At 43.2% G+C, this 25,921-nt stretch overlaps 1 protein-coding gene across 3 annotated transcripts in view; it reads right to left on the bottom strand.

The window, feature by feature from the left end:
• The window catches only part of JMJD1C (jumonji domain containing 1C), a 103,435-nt gene that overhangs the window by 13,485 nt on the left and 64,029 nt on the right, over positions 1-25,921 (bottom strand). For all 3 annotated transcript variants that reach the window (XM_053450506.1, XM_053450507.1, XM_053450508.1), the window contains 7 exons: positions 12,079-12,184; positions 9,272-9,396; positions 8,368-8,511; positions 7,883-8,063; positions 5,700-7,378; positions 3,516-3,682; positions 1,215-3,427 (listed from right to left, as the gene is read on the bottom strand). In XM_053450506.1, the coding sequence (XP_053306481.1) occupies positions 1,215-3,427; positions 3,516-3,682; positions 5,700-7,378; positions 7,883-8,063; positions 8,368-8,511; positions 9,272-9,396; positions 12,079-12,184 (4,615 nt within the window). The remainder of the gene's footprint in view (positions 1-1,214; positions 3,428-3,515; positions 3,683-5,699; positions 7,379-7,882; positions 8,064-8,367; positions 8,512-9,271; positions 9,397-12,078; positions 12,185-25,921) is intronic.

The following is a 25,921-nucleotide window of genomic DNA, read 5'->3' as shown; positions in this document are numbered from 1 at the left end:
AGTTCGAAGCTGAAGCTACATCTTGTGGTTTACATGGCTGAGATGGTTCTGCAGCCAGAGAAGACTCAAGTTCTAAGGGGTTCGCTTCGAAACGCAAAAAGCAAAAGTTGGGTTTGTTCCAATAATGAAAAGCGAGAAAGCGAGAACACAATCCCAAATTGTGACTGTAGCCATCTCGCCCTTACGAGCTATTTACTTATAGTGCACTCGCTTATTCTTTTGCGCGGTTCTTATGTCAACATCTTAATTGCAAGCTCAGTAATCTGATTGCCCACGGAAATGTTTGAAGCGTGCTTACATTTCCAGCTACGCCGAGGTTCGGAGACATGCAAAACATTGCCTGCAGTAAGGAAAACAGACCACAGGATAATTTCAGGCCACGTTCACCTTCAGGCATTCAATCCTGCTAGAGGAGAATGACTGAAATGTGGCAATGATTTTTCTGATGATGCAATCGGAGACTTTTATAAATACCAAGCCTTCAGTTTAAGATTTAATTGCAATTCCCAAAACATCAGAAAAGAGAACAAATCTGCTTTCAATGTAATCAGTGCAGTTCAGCTATGTTTATGAAAATATAGATATTATGTGTTATTAGGAAACCTCCTGAAAGAATCAACTATTAATCTTAAACGGGAGACAGCAGAATTTAAAGAAATCACAGACCAGGAAGCCCTGGCTTCTGTATTTTTACTGTCAAGCTGGCTTCTACATGTCTACACAAATCTGCCCAGCACTGACTACATATATAGTGAAGACGCGCGCGCCTTTTGTTTCCATCTCTGTAGCTGCATCGGAGATCTATGGTTCCAAATGAAGGGACTTTTCATATCTCAACTCAGCGGGGCAAACAATTGCTTTCCTCGTTCTGCGTCTATTCAACACACATGATAAGAATGGCAGAAGCAAGCTGAGCTTTCTAATGGAATGAATAAACTTATAAGCAAAAGTAATCAGGAAACTACTTTGCCAACTAGCAAAAATAAGGCAGTTTTCTTATGAATTTATACTTCTAGCCATCTGTAATTCACAAACTTTCCACCTCTTTTAAACTTTGGAAAGAGGTTAAGAGAAGGAGTGTAATGAGTGTAATGAGAGGACCACTGAGGAATAAAAGAAGAAAGTGGCCCTCTGTATAAACACACAACAAACGATCTTGAAACGTGGCAGGAAACCGCCTGTTCCTCGGCTCCGAGATTCTCACACATACTTACTGCTGTTACTATTGCTCTGTAGCTTCAGTTTGGTTTTCTCTTTGGCACTCCTGCTGAGAACACCGTTGGGTTTTATTTCCTCCTCTTTGTCTGTGTCACCTTTTCGCCTCTGCATATCATTTTGCTTCTTTTTGTACGTTGGCTTGGGCTGTCGTTTCAGCCTTTGTCCCGACTTGCTCTCGCTTTCATCCGAGTCATCGCTTTCGGAGCCAGATTCGTAAGTCCTTTTAACTCTCCTCCTTGTAAGCCTATCTTGATTAGGAGACTTGTCATCATGCGTTCGAAGGTCTAGGTTATTTTGAAGCTCGCTAGAAGTTGAGGCTATCAGATTAACGGTACAAGGCTTAATCATTTCAGACACAATAGCGCCTCCTGCACTTTCTGTTTTATTAGTGTTTTTATCTTCTTCCGAATGTCTAGTAAGCCAAGCCTTTTTAAGTTTGGTATGGTAGTTTGGCTGGCTGCACTGGGAAACTTGCCCGTTGCCTACAGAGCTTGTTGTGTTTGTGGAGCTGCTGGTTGCATTGCTGTCTGGAGAAGTTGAGGTCTGCGAGGTCAGATTTTTCATAGTGTTTGTTTCGGTATCGCTGACATTAGAGCACTTTAACTGAGCCGCAGCCAAAGCCGCCTTGTGCTTTTTTAAATGGATGAAATCACTTGAAGTAGAATATGCAGCACAGGGTGGAATCGTAACACCCGTCTTACCCCTTACTGTGTTGATGGGAAGTATGGTGGTATCTCTGCTCTCTTGAGCTTGTGCAGCTGCCTGGTTTAGCGCTTTAGAACTAGTGCTTTCTATCACAGTACACGCCGAAACAGAGTTCGATAACAAGTAGGTTACTTCTGATCCACTGCAGCTTGAAACACTTGTGGTTGTGGGGGCAGAGGTGGTCACGTCCGTTTTTGTACTGCACATTATATTGGTTCCAGGTGCAACTGAACTGGGAAGGCTGTGTGTGGGGGCGTGAGAGCTCTTCTCGAAATTCACATGAGTGCTGTCTGAGTTCATAATTGGCTGAGCAATTCTTCCAGTCTCCCGGGCTTCCAATGGTTTTAAACAATCCGACTGATTTATTCCAGCTGAGGCTCTCTCGCCAACACGCTCCTTTGAGAGCAACTGACTTACTGGCATGTTATCGTACTTCATGCTGGAAGGTGGGCGTACAATGACTGATGCCGTTGCAGCATGCGCCTTCACATTATTTTTCTCTGGCACCCATCCTCCCTTGTTTGAGTTTTGCTTATCGCTGGCCTTCCAGGATTCCTGAACACTCCTATCTGAACTCTTCTTATACGTTGCCGATGCTTCTTTAGGCTCAGGTACAAGAGTGGGAGGTTTCTGAAGCTCCTGGATTTTGTTCCCTGTGTTTACTGGCTGTACTGGAGTTAGTGTAGGTGGAGAAAGGTTGCTGTAACTGGCATCTTTTCTGTCTAGACTGTGATGAATTGGCGGGTGGAACACGGGTGCTCTGTGAAGGGCGGGCATGCTGCGGAGTGCATTGGAAGATGAAATGGACAGCTGGGTTGGACTTCTACTATCGCCTCTGAAAGAAGTAATTGTATGAGTGGTCAATTGTTGAGGCAGCTGCTCGTTTACTTTGCCTGTAGATACCTCTTCAGGCTGATGTTTAATCAGCGGTGGTGGCTTGGACAAAGAGGACATATACGAGTTAAGAGTAGAAGAATTGGATGAAGAAGGGCTTGCCCTCTGCTTTTCAGAGTATACGTTGACAGGTTCCTTGGATGCGAACGCTCTAGGGGGATCATTTGCCACGCTATTGGACAACGTGGTAAAGTAGTTACTTTGCGGCAGACTTTGAGCTACAGAACTCTTCATTTTGTACAATTCTGTTATGGGGCGTTCCATGTTATTTTCCTGTTTCACCACGTGGCTTTGCGGGCTGCAAGACACTACGGGTGTCACTCTAGAATAGCCCTCTCTATCCGCTTCCTGTGATTTCAACTTTACGGGAAAGGTAGAAGAGTCAATGTTCTCCTGAAGGATTCGCCTATGTTCTTCTTTGTATTTATTATTTCTCTCTCCAGTCTCCTGTGCTGGCCTCTGTAATTTAGCGTGGCTCAAAGGATCCATATAATGTCTATGTACATGGCTGTCTTTCCCAGGTTGTGTTCGGCTGTGTTCTTGCTCAGCCTTTACGGGTGCTGTAGTAATTGTGCGTAACGGCTCACTAAATGGTTTCTTCTCGGTATCCCTGTTCAATAAAAATAAGAAATCAGATTTTGAGATGCAATCAAGGAAATATCCCTTACAGAAAACATTTTTTTAAAAGTTTAACCTACTCTTTATGATGGTCTGTTTGCTTAGACAATGGGGGACTTGAATGCGTAGCCAGTTTAATCGGTCGGTGGGGATCTGCACTGGATGGTCGTACGGGAAGATGACCCATTAGGAGTCCATCTGCTGAGGTCACAGGGGTAGGCTGGTGTAACCAAGGACTCGCTGTGTTCTTTAATAGGAGGAAAAATAAACGGTAAGAAATAGTCACGCTTTATTTACGCATTACACAAAATTTTTGTTTTTAGAATGACCAAATGTCACCACATATCTATTTACAAAAAAGTCACAAGGAAATAGCAGACTGTTATAAATAAGTCCATTTACATCAGTAAAATAATGAACCAGCCATTTCAGCAAGAATACAAATTTCATTCTCTTCCCAACAATGTTTAAAAAATGTAAGGAGCCTTCGTAGTGACAATTTATCAGAGACTTGGCATCTTTGGTACTTGTCACAAGTACAAGGAAATAACTGCATACATTTTTAAATCTAAGTAGCAGAAGGTAGTCTGAATTATTAAGTTTTGGGGGTATTCTGCAGGTTTCAGGCAGCATGACATACCAGGAAAAAAGAAGGCTGAGTGTTTTGCAGTTGTCAGATGCTGGAAATATTGGGTCATGGAGAGAAGGCAACAGTAATGATCACATTTATTTTTAACTTAAAAAACCAAGGGGATTTTTTTCTTCAGCGCAGGAAGCTATGGTGACAGGCAACACAGCGAGAAATAAAAGCAGCTCATCAGAAGGATACGGGGGAAGCACTGCGCTCCGTGTTACTTCCCAACGTCCTACTGAGGAAAGATTCCAGCTACAAAGCAATGGCTCGCTGACCTTAACGCAGCGGCTGACGGCAACATAGGAAGGAGAAGCAGAAAAAGAGGCGCTGGGAAACAAATCTCTTTAATGAGGCTGAAGTGGCAAAAACCTAAGGTGGTGTAGTGTGTGATATGCCGCCCCCTACAGGTCCCATGCTCGGTGGCTCTGGGTAAAGTTGTTTCATGCCACTGTTCGCATACACTACCACTTCACTCACAGACCACTCACCCTTTTCCAGCGATGTTATCAAACATTTGGTCACTTAATGACATCATGTAGGATGGTATTTTAGCAAACTATACAATGAAATTTACACAATCTATTTACTGAAAATGCACACATGGAAAATGTATGTCCTAAATGATTCTAGCCAAGGTGTTTACATCGGTCTGCTTCACAAAAGGACGTCATATCTGGGGAACTCCGCGTGCCAACTTCCATTAGTGTGCCATTTCCCAGTCTCCTTAAAACAGTTCAGGATACTAGGCAAACAGACCAACATCAATCAATACCTGTCCCAAAGAGCACTAAATGAAAGGGACGGGAGACTAAAGAAGTCCTATCTCTGTTTTATGAGGGTCTGATCAATTGTGAGATGCAATATGAAAGTAAATCTGCCTCCCAATGGAAAGGAGCATAACTCTTTCGAAGCCAAAATGGCCCAATATTAGCTAAATGCAGTTGAACCAGATGACTTAATATCTATAAATACTAAGTAGGCAGCATAAAAAATACACAACCAAAAGCTACAGCTTACAGAATCTGGTGAAGAAGCACAGACTCTCAGAGACATCGCAACACTAATATACCCGGACAGTCTCAATGCCGGCAAATGTAAACGTGAACAAGAATGGATACAAACTCTCATGATTTGGCATGTGAACGTTCAAATGTAAACAAAAGACAATAAAACTTTGCAAGTGGTAAGGTTATAATACAATATTTACAAAGAAAAAAAAAAACCTGATTCACCCAGTAACAGAATTAACTGAATACAAAGCAGCTGGGGAGTTAAAATTAAATTTACCACCGCTTCATCACAACAGAATAAATGTGAAAAGGAATGCCATGTTTGTCGAGTGCTATCACGCAAAAGAGTAAACTGAACAGGTCAAAAGAAACCTCTTCTCTTCGCGGTTAATATGGATAGTGATAAAAATGATAGGTTCCGTACAGCATAATTACCATTATCAGTACAATAGAGGGCTGACTATATCAGGCGTCAAACCAAGACCCGCATTTAGCGGTGACTGCGGTCGCTTTTAACACATTGAGTAATAACAGACAAGGCTTGGAAAGGCCAGGCTGTTCTGCATGTAAGCACTGCCTCGGTTTACTTGGTTGAAGTTTAAATCTTAAAGACATATTACCCTTCTAATCGCAGCCTCTGCATTCACATGGTTTTCTGGATGCACCCATTTTGAAGAAGGCAGACCAAGACTTGAATAGGCATGGCTTCCATTCGGATACTGCCAGATAATCGGATAAAGTCCCAACTGGTTATACGAAGCTGGAGGGTGAGCTTGGCCAAGAAGATGAGGAGGCTGGTGCTGTAATATTTGCTGTTGCTGCTGATGTGCGAGTGCCAGGTGGCTAAGGCTGCTGGCATGTGCGGTCTCGAGCTGCGGATGACCTCCGAGCAAGGAAGCGGGAGGCATACCCGACAACACGGTCGGAAGCAAATGAGGATGGTGAACCGAATGGTGAGAGGAGCTTCCGAGAGGATGAGCGTTCATCGCAGACATAGGTGTCTGATTGGCCGAGGACGTCAACAAATGAGGATTGGCTGTTAGTGCTGGATGATGGCTGTTTGGAGGTAAACATGCTCGATGAGCCGGAGGGTGGAGGGCAAAATTGTGCTGGTGCAAATAAGGAGACATGTGATTGGGAGCAGTCTCTGGTCCAACAAGTGCTGGGTCCCTGTAAACTGTAAAATGTTCATTTTTGTCTATAATAAGAGGGCTCTTCGTAGATTCGATGGTACTCACTCGTGCAGCTACTGGATGAAAGCTGGACCTGTGCGTATCACAATCCAGTTTGCTCAAATGTCGTACTGTTCCAGAACCTTGGCTACTATGATAATTTAACTTATGTTTTATTGTATCTGGAGAATGAACAGACCGAGACTTCACAACATCCAGAGAAGAGTTGAATTTAATTTTACTAGAAGAATCAGATATATGAGGTTTTGCCTTGAGAGCGTCCATGGACTGTTTTTGAAGCCTCTTCTGTTCATCCGTTAAAGAAGTGCTGCCCATGATTGGGGTATGGTGTATTTTATCTCTGTCATTTGCCTCCTTAGTGGGCTGGGGCAATTTTAACACCCCCGAAAGTGCCAGTTCTGCTTTATTATTAGCAATGTCATTCCAGCCATGCTCTGAAGCCTGCTTCTTGGAATCTGAAAAATTGACATTGCCAAACGAGGGTTTCAGGTCGGCATTTTGCATGTCCACCTGCGGAGGAGCCTGCAAGCTGAACTGACTTGCACTGTTTTCCTGGGGAACTTTCTCGGAACTGTTCTCGCTATCTAAGACAATAGCAGTTTTGGGCGTGGGGGGCTTGGCAATGGCCTGCTCAGTCCGCAAAAACTCTGTAGTGCTGTTTTTGTCCCCCACTTTATCTTGAAGATGCGGTTTATTGGAATTCTGCTCATAAAGTGCTGTCTGTTCGGAGACAAGGAACTGAGGCTTCTCCTCCTGCAGCTGTACGTCAGCCGACTTCATTCTTTCTGCTTCTTGATGTTTTTTATCTTCCTGTATTTTATCCCAGGGAGAATGCCTATCTATTAGAGTCTGTTCCTCGGCTCCCTCGCTACTTTGGGATTTTCCTTCGTCTCCATTTATCTTTGAAGTGTTCTTGCATTTCAACTCGTTCTCAGAATTCTGCTCAGAGGAAGAATCTATTATCCTTTTATTTGAGTTCTCCGAGTCGCTGCTCTCAGAGTAGTCAGAAATATTGTCCGTACGCAGCCTTTTAAGAATTAATTTCTTTTCGTCCTCCTCTGGTTTCCTCCTTTTGCTGTGAAAATGTTTGTTCCTCTTTAGGTTTTCTGCAAAGAGAAATACAAAAAACATTTACAAATCTCACGGTGTCGGCAAAGTAAATTACATTCTCATATTTACGTTCCCTTTACTTGGCACTATTAGCTTTTAGATGTGCTATGGAGGTACTCCTCTCATTCGCATGCAGTGTCATGACTCAACTGGCTGTACATTTGATGCGATCATCATACTAGCGAAGAAATGTTTTCCCAATACTGCACTAGTTTTATGTATTATAAAAATAAAATATGATGGTCCATTGGACAAATAACATAGTATTATAAGAATATAAAAATGCTCACTTTTTATAAAGAAAATGACACCATTTAATAAATAACTGTCAGCATTGTGACATGATACCCAAATACACGCTCGCTGACGTGGGTGTTCTGGATATATTGTATGTTCCTTAATGCCATAGAAAGCCACTGGCTTATATAATTAATTATGGGCTAAGCCCTCTACAATCAGACCAGTTGATGGTCACACAGGTGGCTTAGTGCGTTTCATACCTGGTCTACCAGTTCCATCATATCGCTCTTCTTTAATGCGATCTTCATCAGGCATGCTGCTGTCGGATCCCTTTCTTTTGTTTAAGCGGGCATTTCTGTGGTGCTGATTCTGTTTTGAAGTGGAGGTTTGAGAATTCATTGCTGGCCTTGGACTATTAGCTTGTGCCCGTGTATAATGACCCTGCAACAAATAGAACGCATATTGTTTAACAAGAACATTAAAGATAAACAAATGAAAAACGGTGTTTGAGGATAAAACGACAGCCCAGCACAAAAAATCATTATATGACGTGTACGTACACACACTCTCTATAACAATCCATCATCCACTCACACTCATCCCCACTGAAATCTACAAAAGTCTAGATAAACAGTTTAAATAGAAATATATGCTTACATGAAGTTACTATCAGTGCCTGAGGCCTCAGATAATGCTGTCCACCCCCCACCCCCCCAAAATACTGTAAGGGGGAGAAAATACTTACATGAATTGTGTTACTGTTCTGGTTTAAGCGAGACCTACGACGAGATGTGATTCCGATATTTTCACCTTTTAACAGAGAGTAAACAACGTCATCTAGAAAGGTCATCTGAACCATAGAAGGGTCAACATTCTGAGGCTCTAGTACCTGGTGGAAGAAAAAAGTCATGCATTGTGCATACGTTCAAATGTTAAATAGAAAGAAACAAACAGCGGCAAAAGTCAAAAACATAGCTAATGTATACTAGCATTTCATTCTGAAAAGAAAGTAACAAAATAACTTCACGGAGACTTAAATCCCATCACTTTCATCCGAACACATTCTTTAGGACAATTAGAACAAAATTCAAACCAAAGCACTTTTGGTGCCAGGTCCACTTGAAAAAGGGAATGGAAAAAAGGCTTTTGGATTTTTCAGTAGCTCATGATAAGAAGTATACTAGTTATTAAACAATCTACCAAATAGGATGTGAAGAAATGGGATAAATGGCGGCCCTGATTCACAAATCATGAGATGACAGCTGACAGATCCCGAGCGTCTTCTTTGGCTGGTAAAATGCAAGATTAAAACTGTAATACATGACTGACCATGCTAAGCTTCACTAAATATATACATCTATAGCATTACAGGCTTCCCCAGGTTCCTTTAATGTGGCTTGCTGCACTACTTCCACTGGACATTTATTCCAGGTATCTACTACCCTTTCTGTAAAGTAGCACAGAGCACAGTATTGTGTCATCGAGAAGGTGGGGATTTCAATACTAAAATTACCAGGCTTACCCACTGCCTCGAAATATGAATGGAAATCGTGGATTGAATTGATCCTTCATTCGACTTGCTGATAGGCGGCAGACATACTACATGTTTGGTGAAAGGATCAAGGTTATCTATGGTATCTCGGACTCACCTGGTCATTCATAACAATCATAGTGCGGGTGAAAAGGTCATGGTGAGTAATTATCCCAGTGAACCACTGGGTGGCAGAGTCCTGTCTGTACACTCTCACTCGATAGCCGTTTAAGGAATAAGGACCTACAAAATAAGGCAGAGAAAACATTTAGACTCTGGGAAATCCATAGATCCATCAACGTGATCCCAAATATTAGATCAGCAGACAGTTACACTACAAGATACAAAGTTCATTGAAGCAGTCTCTCCAAAGAGGTCCTCTACTAGCAGGTGGTCGAAAAATATGGCGCCCCTCCCCCACAAAAATGCCCAGATGGTATTTATTAAAATAACGCATCAAGGGAATGTTTTGCTATCTCATTTAAAAAGATAGCAGCCATACATGCATACATTAATGCAAGTCCCAAGTATAGAGTATAAATACTAGCCCAATGGCTAAAATGCTATCATTCCAGCTTTCTCCCCTCACGACACAGACCCCACAAATAACGAAGCTGCGCAATCATCACGCATGTCATTCCTTTACATCTGGCCCTTCAAGCCACAGGACTGGCATGTTAGTGGCAAGCCAGGTGGAGCAAAGAAAAAAACGTGAAAACATTACTCCCTGCCAAAAACCTCCCCGGGGAGATCTGCCCAGTCATAGGAACCAGCAGGTAACACAAAAGGCCGTCTCAAATAACTGAACTACCAGAAGTAAAAATAATCCTCTTCCTGCACGGTGGAAAAAAAAAAGAGAAATTCCTCCCCGGCACTGAATACAATGTCAAGTATGCACGTTAAGGAAGATATGTTTGAACTTCTGTGTCTCTGGGTTAATCTGGCGGTCGTAGGAAACAAGACTTAGATGGCTTTCAAACCCAAAACACTGATCAGAGCGGATCGACACGGACTCTGCTAGCAGGTGTTATTATTAATACAGTATCCCGTGTGAGCGCCGACGAGCTCGGCAGATCCGTACGAAAATCAGTTCCTCGTAATATTGTTTTGTGTTGGGGATCCTGAGCCAGAGGAGAAGCCGTCACATTAAAAATGCTCTCCAGGTGTAACAAGTACATGCATCATACTCTTATTTCTGCCTCTGCTTATGTATTACTAGCACAGATCTGTTCGACAGGTGAGACTTTACTTAAGGTTGATCCTGGAGGATCTTAGAATCATAGCTGTTTACATGCAGGGGCGACTCTGATCCATAGCATGCGGGGGGTGGCATTTGGTCATGTCCATCCCCCACCCCTTCCCTGCATAGCAGTAACTACCCCCTGCCTCCTTGATCCAGCTTTGCCCTCCCCACCTCCAATAAGTCTGGTAAGTTCCCATGTCTGTTAAAACAATCCAGAGTCCAGGAAGCGCGTAACATCCTGAATGGGCCGAAAGGAGGATTCTACGGCAATCAGCACTGAGAGGACATAGGAGTAAATGTATGGAACGCCCCGCGGGTTACGGCCTTTGGTGAAGCAGATGCCATTTCACACCTTGATAACCGAAATCTAATTTAAAGCTGCTGTTCCACCTACTCTGCTGACTTTAAGACATAAGTAAATGCAGCGCTGGATAGAGATTTCCTAGTATTATCCAAAGTTCAAATCATTCCCGGAATCATTAATTCTGTAATCGGGTAAACTTTTGCCGTATTCATAATGTTTCTGGGGCTGCTGGTCATTTGACGTTACAAGCAGGCAAACGTAGGTTGTTGCCATAGAAACCGGCACAGCTTGAAGGTTTAATCGCATGAAAATGCAAACTCCTAGATGAAGGATTAACGTGACAAATACATCAGGGCTTATTTGCGTACCACGCTACACAGCTTAGCTAACGCTTTATCTAAGGGGGCAGCATCTTGAAAAACAAATGTTTAAAACACAACCACACAAGTGATTTCAGGGCCTGAGTACTAAATGATGCTTTAATCTTAGTGTTGAGAATATTCTTCTTTTGGACACATCCCCAGTGATTGGGGTTTGAGGATGGTTGTGGTCACTTGTGAGATTAGTGAACTAATACACTTGAAACCACTTCTCTCTTGTAAACAACGTGTGTCTAGAGCCACATGGAGACACACCACGCTGAAACCTGAAGCCAAAGCCAACAAACTAGAGAGAGCAACACAGATCTCTAAATGCTAAAAACAAACTCCAAACATGCTTTTTCTTTAACCCGTTCAGTCCCCTTAGGACATACCAGTTCTTCCTTAAAACCTGCGCCATGAAGCCAGTCTTGGTTGTATACTTTGAGACAGCCTGACTTTGTTGCAGCAGTAGAGACATCTCCCTGCCGCCACACAGGAGATCAGACAATTTAACAGCCTGAAGTCACCCCGCCGGCAAACGTCAGTAAAGCTGACCTCCCGCCAACTGATCATGAGCTGCGGCCAGCGCAAGTACACCAGCAAACATGGAACGGCCAATCACGAAATCGGCATTCCCTTCCGCTAAGTATAGGTGCTGACACCGACCAGAAGTTCATGCGAGGACAGAAAAGCCACCGTAGGGCTCTCTTATTGCTCCCCCTGCTGGCTGATCTCACGCATTGTGATCAGCAGAGACAGATCAGGGAGAGGAGAGGAGAGGGAGAATTTTTTTTTTTAAAGTGCCCTTTAGGCCTCCCACTGAAAGTTAAAAAAAAATGTTTTTAAATTTACTCCCTTGAAACCCCTTAAGCCAATAGTATTAAAAAAACAAACGTAACAGAGTAATATGTAAGGCATGGATGTGGCCCTCTTGAACGTGTCCAAAAAACACTGCTAGCCCTCCTGCACCCGCGTTTGCATCCATGGTCTTAAACAGAAGTCTAAAACACACTTACCTTGCATAAAAATCTCCTGAACTTTATGTTCTTTTACCCAGGCCTTCACCTCTTCATGAAGCTGGGGGTTGTCCCTGAGAACTGGATTTAGACTGTCCACTTCATCCTGAAACACACAGAAGCGCTACGTTTAGTATCCTCATAAATACTATAAATGTACTCGCACCGGCAAGCGGCAGCAGCGAACATCAGACAGGAATTTCTGCTCCATATTTAGTCCTTGAATTCAGAATGCAGACAGTACTCTGTCCAAACAAGAAAACCTGTGTATTTTTAGCATTGAAAATAAAGACCAGGCAAGCCACATGGCATGAAATATATATATATATATATATATATATATATATATATATATATATATATATATATATATATATATATATAATTAGTTTTACTCTTTATATGACGTGCTGCAAACCAAACATATAATCAAGATCATATTACTTAAATAAACTTTTCTGCCAATACGCTGTCAGTCACCAACCAGGAGCTGCTCCATATTAAAAAATTTCTAAAAACAAAAAACAAAAAAAAAACAAAAAAAAAAAAACAAAAAAAAAAACATGGAGTTGTGCCGCTACTTTTCTTACAATTCGAAACCAGCGGATATCAGAAAACAGGACACACTTGAAGCTTGTTTTGCTATGGCAACAATACACTTATCCTAGCATCCGGTGACTATCGCCTATACTTAACACGGCATAGGAAACGCGTCCCTGTATGAGCAGCACGGGCAATGGGAGTAGTCCTGCTAACACTGGTTTAGGTATGAAATTGGACTATTCATGTAGCAAATTAACCGGCGCTTTATGGTTGACACGGATTAAGTGCTTGGAATAGAGTAAAGTAATAAAAAGACAAATGACAAAATAGCTAATAAACAGCCAGTCGTGACTAATTCCACCGCATCTCATCATAAACGCACCATATTATCATCCTAATCATTGTCCGCGAGATAAACCGACAGCCCCGGCAGCTTAATAATATAAATAAACTAAGCTGGGTATGTAATATAATAGCAGCCACGCAGCCTGAAAAACACGTGAAGTCATCAGAAGAAAGCGGACAATCGCTGGGCTTTATCCGGTGACAAGAAACAGATTCCATGGCGCTGTACAAAGGGTGACACTAACAGAAGGAGTCGCGTCTCTTTAGACTGTAAGAGTTATCAGCTTTACAAGTACAAACGCAAACATTTTCCACAGTACGTGGAACTAAAGGGCAGCCAAAAACGTGCCCAATCGTAAAATGCAGCGATATAGCTTTAATAAGAATAAAAACAGAAGCCAACACCCAGGCGGCATCTTTTTCACACTTCTATACTGCAAAGATCCCACGCGTGTACACAAGAGCCCGCTCCCCCCTCCCCACTGACAGATAAAGCTAGCAGATGGTTTATGTGATAAGACGAGCTGACCCGTGGTCCTTGTGAGGTCACTCTGCCTTCTGATGGCCGGAATTTCATACAAAAACCACCATTTTGGCTGCGAGAGCAAGCCAGGTCAATAAAAACAATTTACGGTTGTGTCCAAAAACACAAGTACACCTGCATACGGATGAGATGACGCGAGACAATCCCTCACTCCCCAAGCTCAACAAAAACAAAGCCGGTGCGTGTCGCTAATTCATTCGCACAGAGGTTTCTTCTTCTTGCCTGAGGGGTGAATGCGGCTCCCGGTAAATGGGAAGTGCAGATATCGCATCGCTTTCGTTCTCAGCCGCCTTGTGATTTTGAGATCAGTTCCATAGTGAAGAGGCTCCATGTTAAAGATCTGCCTCGTCTTCCCAGCTCTCCTCGAAGCGTTTTGCTGCCAAACTCATTCATTTCTTGCTCTTCGGAGACCCTGCTTGTTTGTAAAGCCGGCGAGAGGGAGAGACGGGAAGTGTACCTTCCTAAACACTGAGCAGATAAAGAAATATTTGCCTTCATGGTGCCGCTGGTTAAATGTCGGGGTGGAACAATAACTTTCACGTATCAAACTATTATTGATGTGGCTCACATGGAAAGTAGCTACACAAATTGCATTCAACGACAAAAGTGTCCGCCATACAAATTATATTTAAACTGAAAAACAGATGAAAGCGACACAAGTGTACTTCAGACTTTGTGCAAGAAACAAACCGCAAGCAGAGCCGGACCAAGACCAAGTCTTCTTCTACACAATTCGAATGCCAATGTAGGCGTAGATCTCTTGTGCATGCGATGCACCAGATTGGTGGCATTTTCTGGGGCAGGTACTGCTATAGAGAGGTAATCGTGTGGAGCGGTATGAAGGCCATGTTTGACTAATGATAACGACTGAAATATCCTGGAGGGGCGAGCACCTCAATCACATGACAAGCTTCTGAAAGCTGGTACTTCTGGCAGGACGGGAAAAACAAACAGCACTTGTTAAGAAATCTCTAATGTTGCAAACATCACTGCGAGCGCGGCGAGAATCATTAACTTACACATGATTCATCCCGAGATGGGTTTTACTAAGCCTTGAACTCCAATTCTCAGTTCATTGAATGTGTATACAGCGGGCGGTGTAAACTGCAGCGTTCTTCAACGCTAACCAGGATCATGTATGTTTCACTGCCAGCTCCAGCATGGCACAATTATTCCATGTCTACAGGTTAGTTCATCTATGACCATTTAAAATGTTTGGCAAGATTAGCCAATTGCAAACTCAAAGGTCTATTGTGATATATTTATACATCAGGCTTTTATCAGTGTTATTTTATGACATGGTGAAATCACAGTCTTATAGTTGCTGGCCTTGGACTTCTCTCATCTAAGCACGGGATCCCCGGGGGCGCGATATCAATGTCACAGTGCGCCCTAACCCACCAGTATATCACACGTAGAATCTCAGAATCTGACGGCACAGAAGAGCCGTTCAGCCGTCTGCTCATTTTCTTGATGTAAAGACCTTAATCAGCCCTTGGTCTTGTCTTCAGGACAGCCATATGCCTTTCCAATGTATGTTTAAATTCCCTCCCTGTAACATATATATTTATACACACACACACCAGGTAGACTTGTCATGTAAAGCCTGAGTGAGCACATAGTAAGTGTGTTTGAGGTCAGAGCCCTACCCCCAGCATCTGCTCGTTGTTCCAGAGGATGTGTTCAGCGAGTAATTAGAAAGCCTCAGGTAGCTTCCTGGCAGGAAACGGCCCACACATCGCCCGACATCTGCAGTGCTGCCCCTTTGTTCAACTTTTCTCAGTGGGGTAATGAACCCACGGGCAGTTTAGAGGGGGCAATTATGTACCATATATATATAGCTACACATACCTACCTACATACCCACACACACACACTGCAAGAACAAGTAGCACAACATCCATGGTAACGCTGGTCTATCTAGTCCTGACCCGGGGGTGATTCAAGTTTCCTCCCGAGACAATATTATTAAATAATTACTGTGAATAAAAATGAACAAGATGCCAAAACCGGGATGTTATTAAACCGTATAACATGGGGCAGCAGAAGCGGAACTGGCAGCGCTGTCATCTGGCACAAAGTTATGTTTAACATGTACCAATACAACGTGCTCTGACATTCTAGCAGCCAAATTTAAACAAAATAATGATGCTTTCACAATATTTTAGAGACGCTGATTATTTAGAATTCGGAGCCTTTGGGACCTGTCTGTACGCTCCAAAAAGCACGGGTTTATTGAGCTCAACGGAGGCTCCCGGCCAATGGAAAGTGACAGACGTATAGTCACAGACCCCCTTCCCCCGCACTCCACACACCTACGTCAACCAAGTCTGGTCTTCAGGATAAGAGGACAAATTCCCCAAGAGGATCCACTTTATTTTTAGTGGAAAAAACGACTTGTTTCATCATTAATACAGCTTTCAATGTTGATAACGAGCTTAAGTTATTGTTGTACACCACAGTGTATGACATACTTGGCGCTGTACCGCTGAACACATGCTGAACCGTACTTTCCATAACTGATGTCACATAAGCGAGGCTTCAACAGTAGCCAGCTGGTTCTCCACATAGCGAAAAACCTTATGAATTTTGGCACAACAGGTGCCTCGGGTACAATGCACCCCAGAAAACCAATTAATGCGCTCAGACAGCTGTGAACCCGTTATCCCACTCGCCTGCCAATACAGACACCGCAATTATTCCACTCGCCCGTAAGACAAAGATCGCTTGTTATTACCGTCACAGCACCAGGACCATCAGAATGCAGAGAAATGCTGGAATATTAACGGGTTTCCATGCAGCTGTCGGCTCCTTCAAAATACCTCTTGAACCACTTAATTAACGCAGCAACCAGTTATCTGCAATTCTTTGGCCTAGGTGTTTGGCCAGGGCTCAATTTATATTCTATAATATATTATGCACAAGAGGCTTTACCATTAACAAACACCATTTCTTATCACTTTCATTCTCCTGTTTATATAGCATTACTTTATATATTATATATTTTATATTAGAAATTTATATTTGCGTAGATGAGACTGGCCAGGCTGACTGTTCCAGTGTACCAACGCACGGTAAAAACAGGAATTCACTTTAATTTCTATCCCGTTATATTGTAGGTTTAAGTGATGAGGGTCACAGAAGTCTTACCGTCGCGTGACGATGTGCAGAGCAAGGGCAGCAATGTTTACAGCTCGGCTTTCTTTTAATTTTTGATGCAATCTGCCAGTAGATTAACCAGAACACTCATTAACCAACTGGCATGCAAGCGGCGGCATGCAATTATGTCACTCATTATCTGCGACAACTGCCAACAGCCACGCCGACAAGCTTCATATCCCTCTCCGGAGCCGACACCACCATGAGGAGAATTACAAAATGATGTCATCCTTCGCAGTGGAGTGTGACAACATTGTAGAACTTTCTGCACTTCTCCGCCTAATTTACAGACCATCCGTATTACTTCAGCAGGAGAGCTATATGAAGATAATTACACCGAGCTGCGCCCTGTAACCGGTAACCAGCACGCCGATCTACATACGACACTAAAAACCTAAGATCCAAATTGACTGTGCTTTTCTACTTGTATTAATGCAAGTCCAGACTATGGGTTAACCATTTCATGCACTCATACTGAAATGTACCAAGAATAAAGGTGCGCTTCTAGGTGCTGCTCCATAACACGCTAAACTCTAAGCACATCTGTCATTTTCTTCTTTCTTCTTAAGATTTAATCACAGAAAACATACTATAGAAGCCTTTTCAGTTTCCAAAAGCAACAATCCATCAATGCTTGCTTTTGGGTAACATAACAATTAAATGTTCCCGGCAAAAAATGATGAATGGTGCAAAGATTTGACTTGATTGAAGGGTTATTTCTGGGAAGGGTTTATGCATTAAGCAATACTAGTAAAGGTCTCTAATGCTGTGTTTAATCAGACAAGGGTTACATTCAGCCCGGTAGTGAATACGATCGCCTCTGACTGAAGGCCTCGTTTGAAAGGACATATGTGACAGTCGGGATCTTGGGGTTTACCGCGTTCAAAGATCTAAGAATTCTTGACCAAGTCTTTGTAAAGGAGCCTTCCCTGTCGCTCTTGCTCTAGGAACAGAACAGTGTAAGGGAGCATAAATAAATGAATACCAACCAGTGTTTTATGAAACATGACTACGGCTGGATGGAATTACTGTTCCCAGCAGATGCCTGGCCTGGAATCAGCATTCCGCGCACGCACACTCGGAACATTTCAACCGCAGCTACAGAGCACATCTACTCTAAGCGATTACAGCTGCCGGGGTTGGGTTCTCACAGGGCTTTGCAGGAGAGGTAAAGCAGACCCCTTAGACAGCGTTTGGTTTAAAAAGCCAGTTTAAACAACCTCTCCCCCCCTCCCCACCACCAGCATATCAAAATATCACCCACAGGGACCTTCTGTTCCCGTCTATAAAAGTGACATCTGAATAACCTTGCTATACAGCGTTAATAAAAGGGGTAGAGCTGCACATACTCTATGGAACTCGAAGCCCATGGCGATTGTCCCCTATTAAAACATTTAAATGTGTGCAGCGGAGATGTACCAAGGAGACAATTCGTTCTTTTCTAAATGGTAATGATTGTCATTAAGCCTAATTTAATATCTGCCACAATCATCTACAAAACGGCAGCGGTGCGATGACCAAAACAACGCTCAAGCGCAGCACTTTGATTGGCGTGTGGCTGGCGCAGGTGATTACAGTCACTGTATCCCGTCTACGTGCTCGGATCTGGCACTAAAAACAACCAACTGATCAAGGCTCAGATGATTTTTTTCTTTTGCTGCAAGACAATAGAAATATTAGGGTATTTTGTATTCTTATTTCACATGCTGTTGGGTTGCTAGATATCAACATAGCACGGGAATAAGGGATTCATTCAAAAAGGAAGGGCTGCATTGACTTTGAATAGCCATTGTGCTGCAAATTAGTAGCCTCCAGTAAAAACCATTTGCCTGAAACCTGCAAAGTCTCAGGAAAGAGACAGTTCAAAGAGACAGGAGACACTGATTCTACTCAGAGTCACTGCCGGGGAGCTGGGCACCTGCCACCATGTCACGTCACCGGAAATCACCGACCACCTACTCCCCTCCACCACACGGAGTGATCACACAAATAACCCCGAACACCAGGGGTGGGAACCGAGCTAAATTTAAAGAGACAGTTGCTCGGCTCTTTTAAAAAGGTGGAGCGTAAAAAGTAAACAGGCTTATCATGTGACTTATCATGAAAACAGACCTAGAGATGGAAAATGCTAAACCTGGACACAGATTTCTTGCATGAAGGCAGCGTCTTCCCCAAGACTGCTAACAGAGTGCCTTGCTGCTGTGTATGAATGAACGCATATATTCAGTCTTTTTGACGACGCACTGCGCTTGTTTCACAGATAAAATATCAATGCTATTGATATAGTACTGCTATACAAAACATACGACAAACATTTCACAGTTAAACTAATGGGCACGGGATGAATGAACCTGATCTACATACAATTCTTAGTAACTTAAAGTTATTATAAAGGCCAAGAACGGATCCTACTACAGTAAGTAATCCAAGAGAAGCCACCAGCTCTGTCTAATACTAATACCAAGCCAAAGAACTGACTATTTTTCACACTGACCTAAAACAAACTCACCAGCGTTCAGCATGCTAAGCAAAGACGTATCATAGAGCACAATGCAAAAGGCGTTAATGTAACCTTAGTAAAACACCCGGTTATCCTGCAAGAGGACAATAAGCCGTAAAGATAACTGCAAAAACCAGAACAATCACGGTTTCACAGAACATTGCAGGATGCAAACAGGTACAACTAACACCTTATTTATTAATACATTTAATAATCCTTTATACTGACGCAAAGTTATACATGCCAACGGGGATTTAAAGAATGAGGAATACATATGTAATTTACATTGTAAAAAAATTAAAGCCTGGCCCATAGGTCATCATGCCTTCTAAATATATTAAATACAACTGTATATGTGAAAAGGAACAGCCATAAACATAACATAAGAAAAGGAGAGCGAGCGAGAGAAAAGGAGAGCGAGCGAGCGAGAGAGAGAAAAGGAGAGCGAGCGAGAGAAAAGGAGAGCGAGCGAGAGAGAGAAAAGGAGAGCGAGCGAGAGAGAGAAAAGGAGAGAGACAGAGACACAGAGAGCGAACAAGATACATTTTCAAAACATTTATGCTTTAATGTATGCTTTATAAATATAAATGCACAAACCAATGACTTTCTATAAGCGGGGAGACCTGATGACACCAAATAATTCAAATATTCCCACAACAGATCAGGCATTTTTTTTTTTTTTTTAAAGCAGAAAAAAATCATAACATCAGCAACATTTATCTTCCGGTTGAAGAATTTGAAAGCGATGCTAAATAAAGACTCGTCCACATTCCATGAAATACTATTTTTAACGTGTGGCGAGCCCTCTGCAGCATCGATAGAGAAAATACCAGTCGTGCAAACTATTCACACAGAAGTACTGACTGATCCAAAACAGCACTCGATAAATAAATGATTGTTTACGGTCACAGAAGGATGATGCTCTACGTAATGTATCAGAGTGGGAAATCGGCAGCTGAATGGGTTAATGATAATGTTGAGCCGGTATATAGGCTGTAGAATTAACATGCGGGAACGAGCACATGAAGTTCAGCAATTCAGAAAACCAGCCGTGTGGAGGCGGGAAGCACGTCCATCGTGTCAGTGTTTTGTTTCTTTTCTTGGGCTTAATGGTTTAATGGCCCCTTACTGACAACAGGCCACTTGATATGTCCTTCATGAAATGCACTTGGAGCCGTGTCCAGGCCAACCCCCACCACAGCAGGAATCCCAACAACCTGGAGAAGAAGTACCGGATAGAAGACCATCCCCTCGCGAAGAACATTGTGTACCTGGAACGGAGTGCTGCAACAGCCTCTTTTAAAAGGAGTCGCGTGTATTTGATGTATTCTCTTAGTTGCCATTCACAGCTCTGCTAGCCAACGCCAACGAATGCTTCGGCTTATCAAGAAGCCAAGCAAAAGACCCAATACTTCAAGCTTTAACAAAACAAACCTAGGAGGCAGATAACACTACAAAGACACACAGACCTTGATGCGGTAGGTGAGACAGAAGAGAGACAATATCTTGGGGAAGTGGACATCTAAGACGGCATCAACATGACAAATAGAGGTACAAAAGATAAACGCCAGCATTTAACTCGGAGAAACCCTAAACCCCTGCAAGTCTTGCAATCCGCTCGACCTCTCCATTTGTGGCTTACATCGTCCATGTTGTAGAGCTTTAAGGGCAGTACTCTGTAAGTGAACATGCAACGTTGGACCGCGACACCACCGGCTATAGAAGTGCCTCGTACTAAACTACTGCTTTAGCTTTCATTGCTTCTTAATGTTCAGTAAGGCTGAAGTCCAGTGCAGCGGTGGGAATAAGGGAGGCATTATACCACCAGCTGCAGGGGTGACTCAAATTTACAAAAATAGCCTGCTGAAGCTGCCCATGTGTTCTGTGCTGTGTCACAGCATGCCTGGTGTCTGAAACATATGTCTAGTCTATGAACAAACTCAATCGAGTCCGTTCGGAGAACAAGTGGCCGACGAGCGGCTCAGAAATTCTGCCTCAGACATGCCCGGGTCCTGGAAAGTCGAGCGTCTCTATGACCTACTGCGTGATTATCAAAATATAGGGTGAGACCCAAATAACCGGCTAAGAATAAGACACAAACACTGATGTCCCGTATATCTGTGAGTGCGCCATATGTCCATATTGTAAGCGGATTTGATTTTGCTTGCTGTACTTTGTATTGCGGAGAGATTTGGTCACTTTTAACCCACCGTAAGCATGCTGTGAAAGTCGCATGATCTAGAAGATATCTCTGTGATATGGTTCAAAGGCCGCATCTAAAACAGCCTGCGCATGCAAACGACGGGGCCCGTGTAACCATGGCTAATGAGCCACAAAGTCATTGCTTATATTGACTAAGAAGTTCTTATGCAGACTGACATATTTCATGTAAGTGGCCAGAAGCTACTAATAGAGATCAACCTTCCCTTCCCAGCTAGTTTTATGACCCCCATACATTAAATATTTATAGACTGGGGTTTGCCAAAAATAGCTTTCCAGATGTTGCTACATGATTCTCATTCAGCCTTTAGGCAGCGAAAGACCGATCATCCTGGGAGCTCAACAGTCATTTATCAACAGCTTAGATATTTGCGACCCTGATACAATCCAGTGTCTACACAAGCGCATAGTAAATACGTGTGATATAACACCTACACAACTCAGGAGATGCCTCTTTCCACCCCATTATGAGCCAATTATCTCACGTGCGATGCTGAGAGCATCAAAGACAAAATGCGGGATTTTAAGGAATTAGAAGGTACCCAGACGGCTGGGAATTACGCCTTGGGTAACATCTAACCCCGAAACATTCTCACTGCATTCGGTGTGATTTGTAACAAACCTTAAGGCAAAAATGAATCTTTGGAACCGGGTTCTCGATAGTGTTTTCCACGTACAGTAAAAACAGGTGCTCTGCGCATGCCCAAAATAACAGCATGGTTACTATGCGACTTCACAGATCTCCCATGAACACGGCCGTCGTTACCGTCATAAAACACAGGGAACCAAAAGCAGAGTAAACATCTTGCTTCTAAAAAGTTCTTTGTGTAAGTCTATTCTTTACTCCCATCACGACCGGTACATTTCAGCTCCAACGCCACTCGAGTGCTTTTATGCTCTCTGAGCAAAGCTGCTGTTTTGATGTGATTGAGGATGGCAGTATAATTCTGGTCTCCAGAAAGTCCAGGCACTGATCCAAGAAAATAAAAGTCAAGGGAGCAGTCATGACAGAAGAATAATAACCTGGAATTGGATGGAGAGAGCTTTCGGCGGAGACAGGGAGGGGACGCTGATCTGGAGCACTCTGTAATTCATCCCCCTACCGCTTAATGTTTCCTATCAGCAGTACCACCGCAAGATAAATGCCTGTGACACCGGGTGAGGACAAACACATTAACCTTTTTAGCTCCTGCAAGGGGGCAAAAGGGGCCATGGATTAATAAAGAAGCCCCAGACATCAGCGAAGACTGGAAATCATATTTCTTTCATGTGCAGGTGACAATGGAATTCTTGAAGTTGGAAGCATGTGTGTTGCTCTAGATGTTCTGGTACAAACAACGCTACATATGTAAGAATCATGACATGGCTCCGTGTACCACGCAAAGTCACTGTTCCTGCAGGTAACAGGGGCACAGAACATGCTACAGCTCGCGGTTCACCACAAACACAGGAACACACGCAGATGTTACATCTCCCCCACCTCTCCTATTCCATCAGTCAGGACAACAAGGTTATGGCTTCTGGCCAAACGAGTCCCGGGGATGCCAAAGCATTTCAGCGAGTAGAGGAGCAGGGGGCATGACGGGTATCTTCTGTACTGTTATGGCAACCGAGGGCGAGGTATTCTGATAATAAAAGGTATTAGTGAAGCGCTTCTAAATTATACTCAAGAACATGCTTACATCTGTGCGATGTAGGACGGTGCCGCAACACTGACTCATTCACACAAAACCATACCTTTCACGTGAAACAGCTAGGTATCGAAACCGGCACCGCAGAGATGAGACTGCATTCCCCACGCAATGCAAGCCTACCGCGCCGTCCATGGCGAGCTTCAGGCCTGCTGTTCTAATTCATTCACAGCCCACTTTTAAAAGCTCTTCCCTACGGCTTTGTGGGTTTGTTAGAGAGAAGGAACCCCGCCGTGCAGGAAATACAAATGTAAGAGCGTAAGTTCCAGTGGTGATAAGGGGACAACGCAAATCCTCCTCATTTTCTATACACGCCTGCATGTTTATTTCGCTTCGGTTTCAGAAAGAAAACAGATGAGAAACTCTCTAGAGGGGCGATTAATCTGGCACGGTCCCTAGGAAACAAACTTACGTTGACACATATATCCTTAACTCCAGCCCTGGACGGCTCTCCAACCTCGAGCTCATTAACAGGGAAATTCACTACAGTGGTCATAACGTTAAACGTATTTCCCCCACTATGCGGCTGAACATTTTACTAGAAAACACACACTTTTATTACGTGATTACGCCACACCGGGAAAGAATTTGAAGCATTTGGAAGGATATCTTCAGCAGCGCGGAGCATGAAACCTCCAAACACGCAGATGTTTAGAAGCCGCGGAGTCGCAGCCGTAAAGTTGTACGCAGTTTATCGCTGGTCACAGCGAGCCGGCCGTGACTACTGTAAGAAACCTTGACCCCTGTTATTTGTTACAACATGTTCTATGCACTAAACACAGCAGATATAAAGTGTGTACATAGTGCAGAGATGGTGCGTCCGCTTCTGTAATGTTATGACTTCACACTTCATATTATATATATATATATATATATATATAAAAAACAAAAGCCTGTATGTTAAAGGCTCCCAAGAGAAAATACCTTAATAAAAGCAAAACACTGAAGACAAAATAGGTTTCTTATATATTCACATAACCAGGAAGAGTGAACAATGCAGTTTTTGGCGTCACATAACTCCTTTACTAATAACCTCGGATCCGTTTCACTTGCACACAATCTCAGGTGGCAAACTGGCCAGTGTCTGCAGTCGCCCATAAACCACTGTATCTGATTTACCTTAACAATAAGAGATAGATCCTTCAAAGAAAGATCGCACCCTACAGCACCCCCAATCTATTATTTTACCCTTAAAAGTCGTTCGTTTCCTCTAATCTGTGCATTTTCTGGCCGTTGCCCATCCTTTTGGTTCTAGCCATCTTCTAACTAGCTGAAAATACCTAGAATTCGGCTTTCATTTGCAATCTGTCAATCGGGACTGTTTTTCTTCTGTTTATACCACGGTCATTACCGACTTTCTCCATTTCACACGTATGATGTCATAACCTTTACATACATTTTTAACACGCTCCCAATGTCTTAACAGACGAGACATGCCTGTCTGTACCTGTCGTGGGAAATGGGAACTCTACTGAGCTGAAGCCAGCTGCTCGGGTACATCATCACGGTATATTACAGTGAGAACAGAGGCCAACAGAAGGCACTTTCCAAAGAAAGCATTCACGCATGCCGATGCAACTAAATAAATATATGGGTCAGACGCGCGCTCGGCACTGTTGCTGGCTAAATTGCTTCATTTACACAAGCGACTGCACAGATTGCAAAATTCACGTCAGCATTCCTGCTGTGGGGCTGCTAACAAAACAGCTATCCTCAAATAACCTCTGAGCTGAAGAAAGCTTTGAAGTGCAAGAGGTCTCTAAGGATTTGGAGCAGTGAAAGGGAACATCAGCGAAGGAAACATGCCACCTAAACAACATAAAAAAGAAAAATTCACGCCAACTCCAAGGCAGCGCATTCTTAATTAAGAACCACGATGACTGGATAGATTTCTTCCAGAGATCGCCTGATTACAGGACTCCATTATCTCAGGTACATTGTACGGCTACCGCCCATGTGTTGTACTGGGCTACTGTTGATGGGGTGCTATACACACGGAAAGTCCAATTTCCAGCTAGTATTTATTTGATCACTGAAAGTCGGAACTTCCTTTCTAAAACACAACAGTATAATGATTTTTTTAGCGGGTTCTCTTCTTCAATCCCTGGAGAGAAGGGGAACAGAGAGCCAAACATTTCGCTCACAATGAACGCCTCGGTTGCTACAGAAACAAAGAACTGTCACCTTATGCAAGGTCAGGCGGTGACGCACAGCACCGCTTTCTTCGTCTGCTTCTCCGTATGAGATAAAGTAATGAATTTCAAACTACTCATGCGCTGCTGGTTGCTTGTACGGGGTAATGGCACTTAACGAACACTGGGTGATTTCTACGTTAATTCAACAACCGCGCTTAACTTCTTGTGCTCTCCAAATACTAAGCGTCTCTAGATGTTTCCTTATCCGTAACTTCTAGATGTACACGTCCATTCCTGGATAGCCCTGTACATGAGTTTGGTTCACATACAGAGGATGGCGTCATAGGCTACAGGACCAAACAACTCGATGGTGGGTACTTATTCGCAGGCAAAATGGGGGGGGGCAATATGGCAGATTGAAACCCCAAAAGCACCCACTTTGTCCCTTATGAGACACACAACTCCACCAGGCTCAGCCAAGGCAGCCTTATAGCCCAAACCACGATGTGGATCATTGTTCAGCCCGATACTTGCTGGTATTGTGGTTAGCTGGACCGTAAGAAAACTCGCTTTACTCCCTTTTGGCTACTGTGCCAGATTGTGTGTGTGAATTGTGAAACCTAACACAGCTGCCAATGACATACAACAAGCTTTGCTGCTGAGCTGAACACATGTGCTTATGTTTAAGAAAGGAAAGAAATACAAG

The sequence above is a fragment of the Spea bombifrons genome, chromosome 11, assembly GCF_027358695.1.
Source record: "Spea bombifrons isolate aSpeBom1 chromosome 11, aSpeBom1.2.pri, whole genome shotgun sequence".
In the NCBI taxonomy this organism is placed as follows: domain Eukaryota; kingdom Metazoa; phylum Chordata; class Amphibia; order Anura; family Pelobatidae; genus Spea; species Spea bombifrons.
Note: the sequence above shows the minus strand (reverse complement) of the source record. Positions and strands in the feature narration are given on the sequence as shown.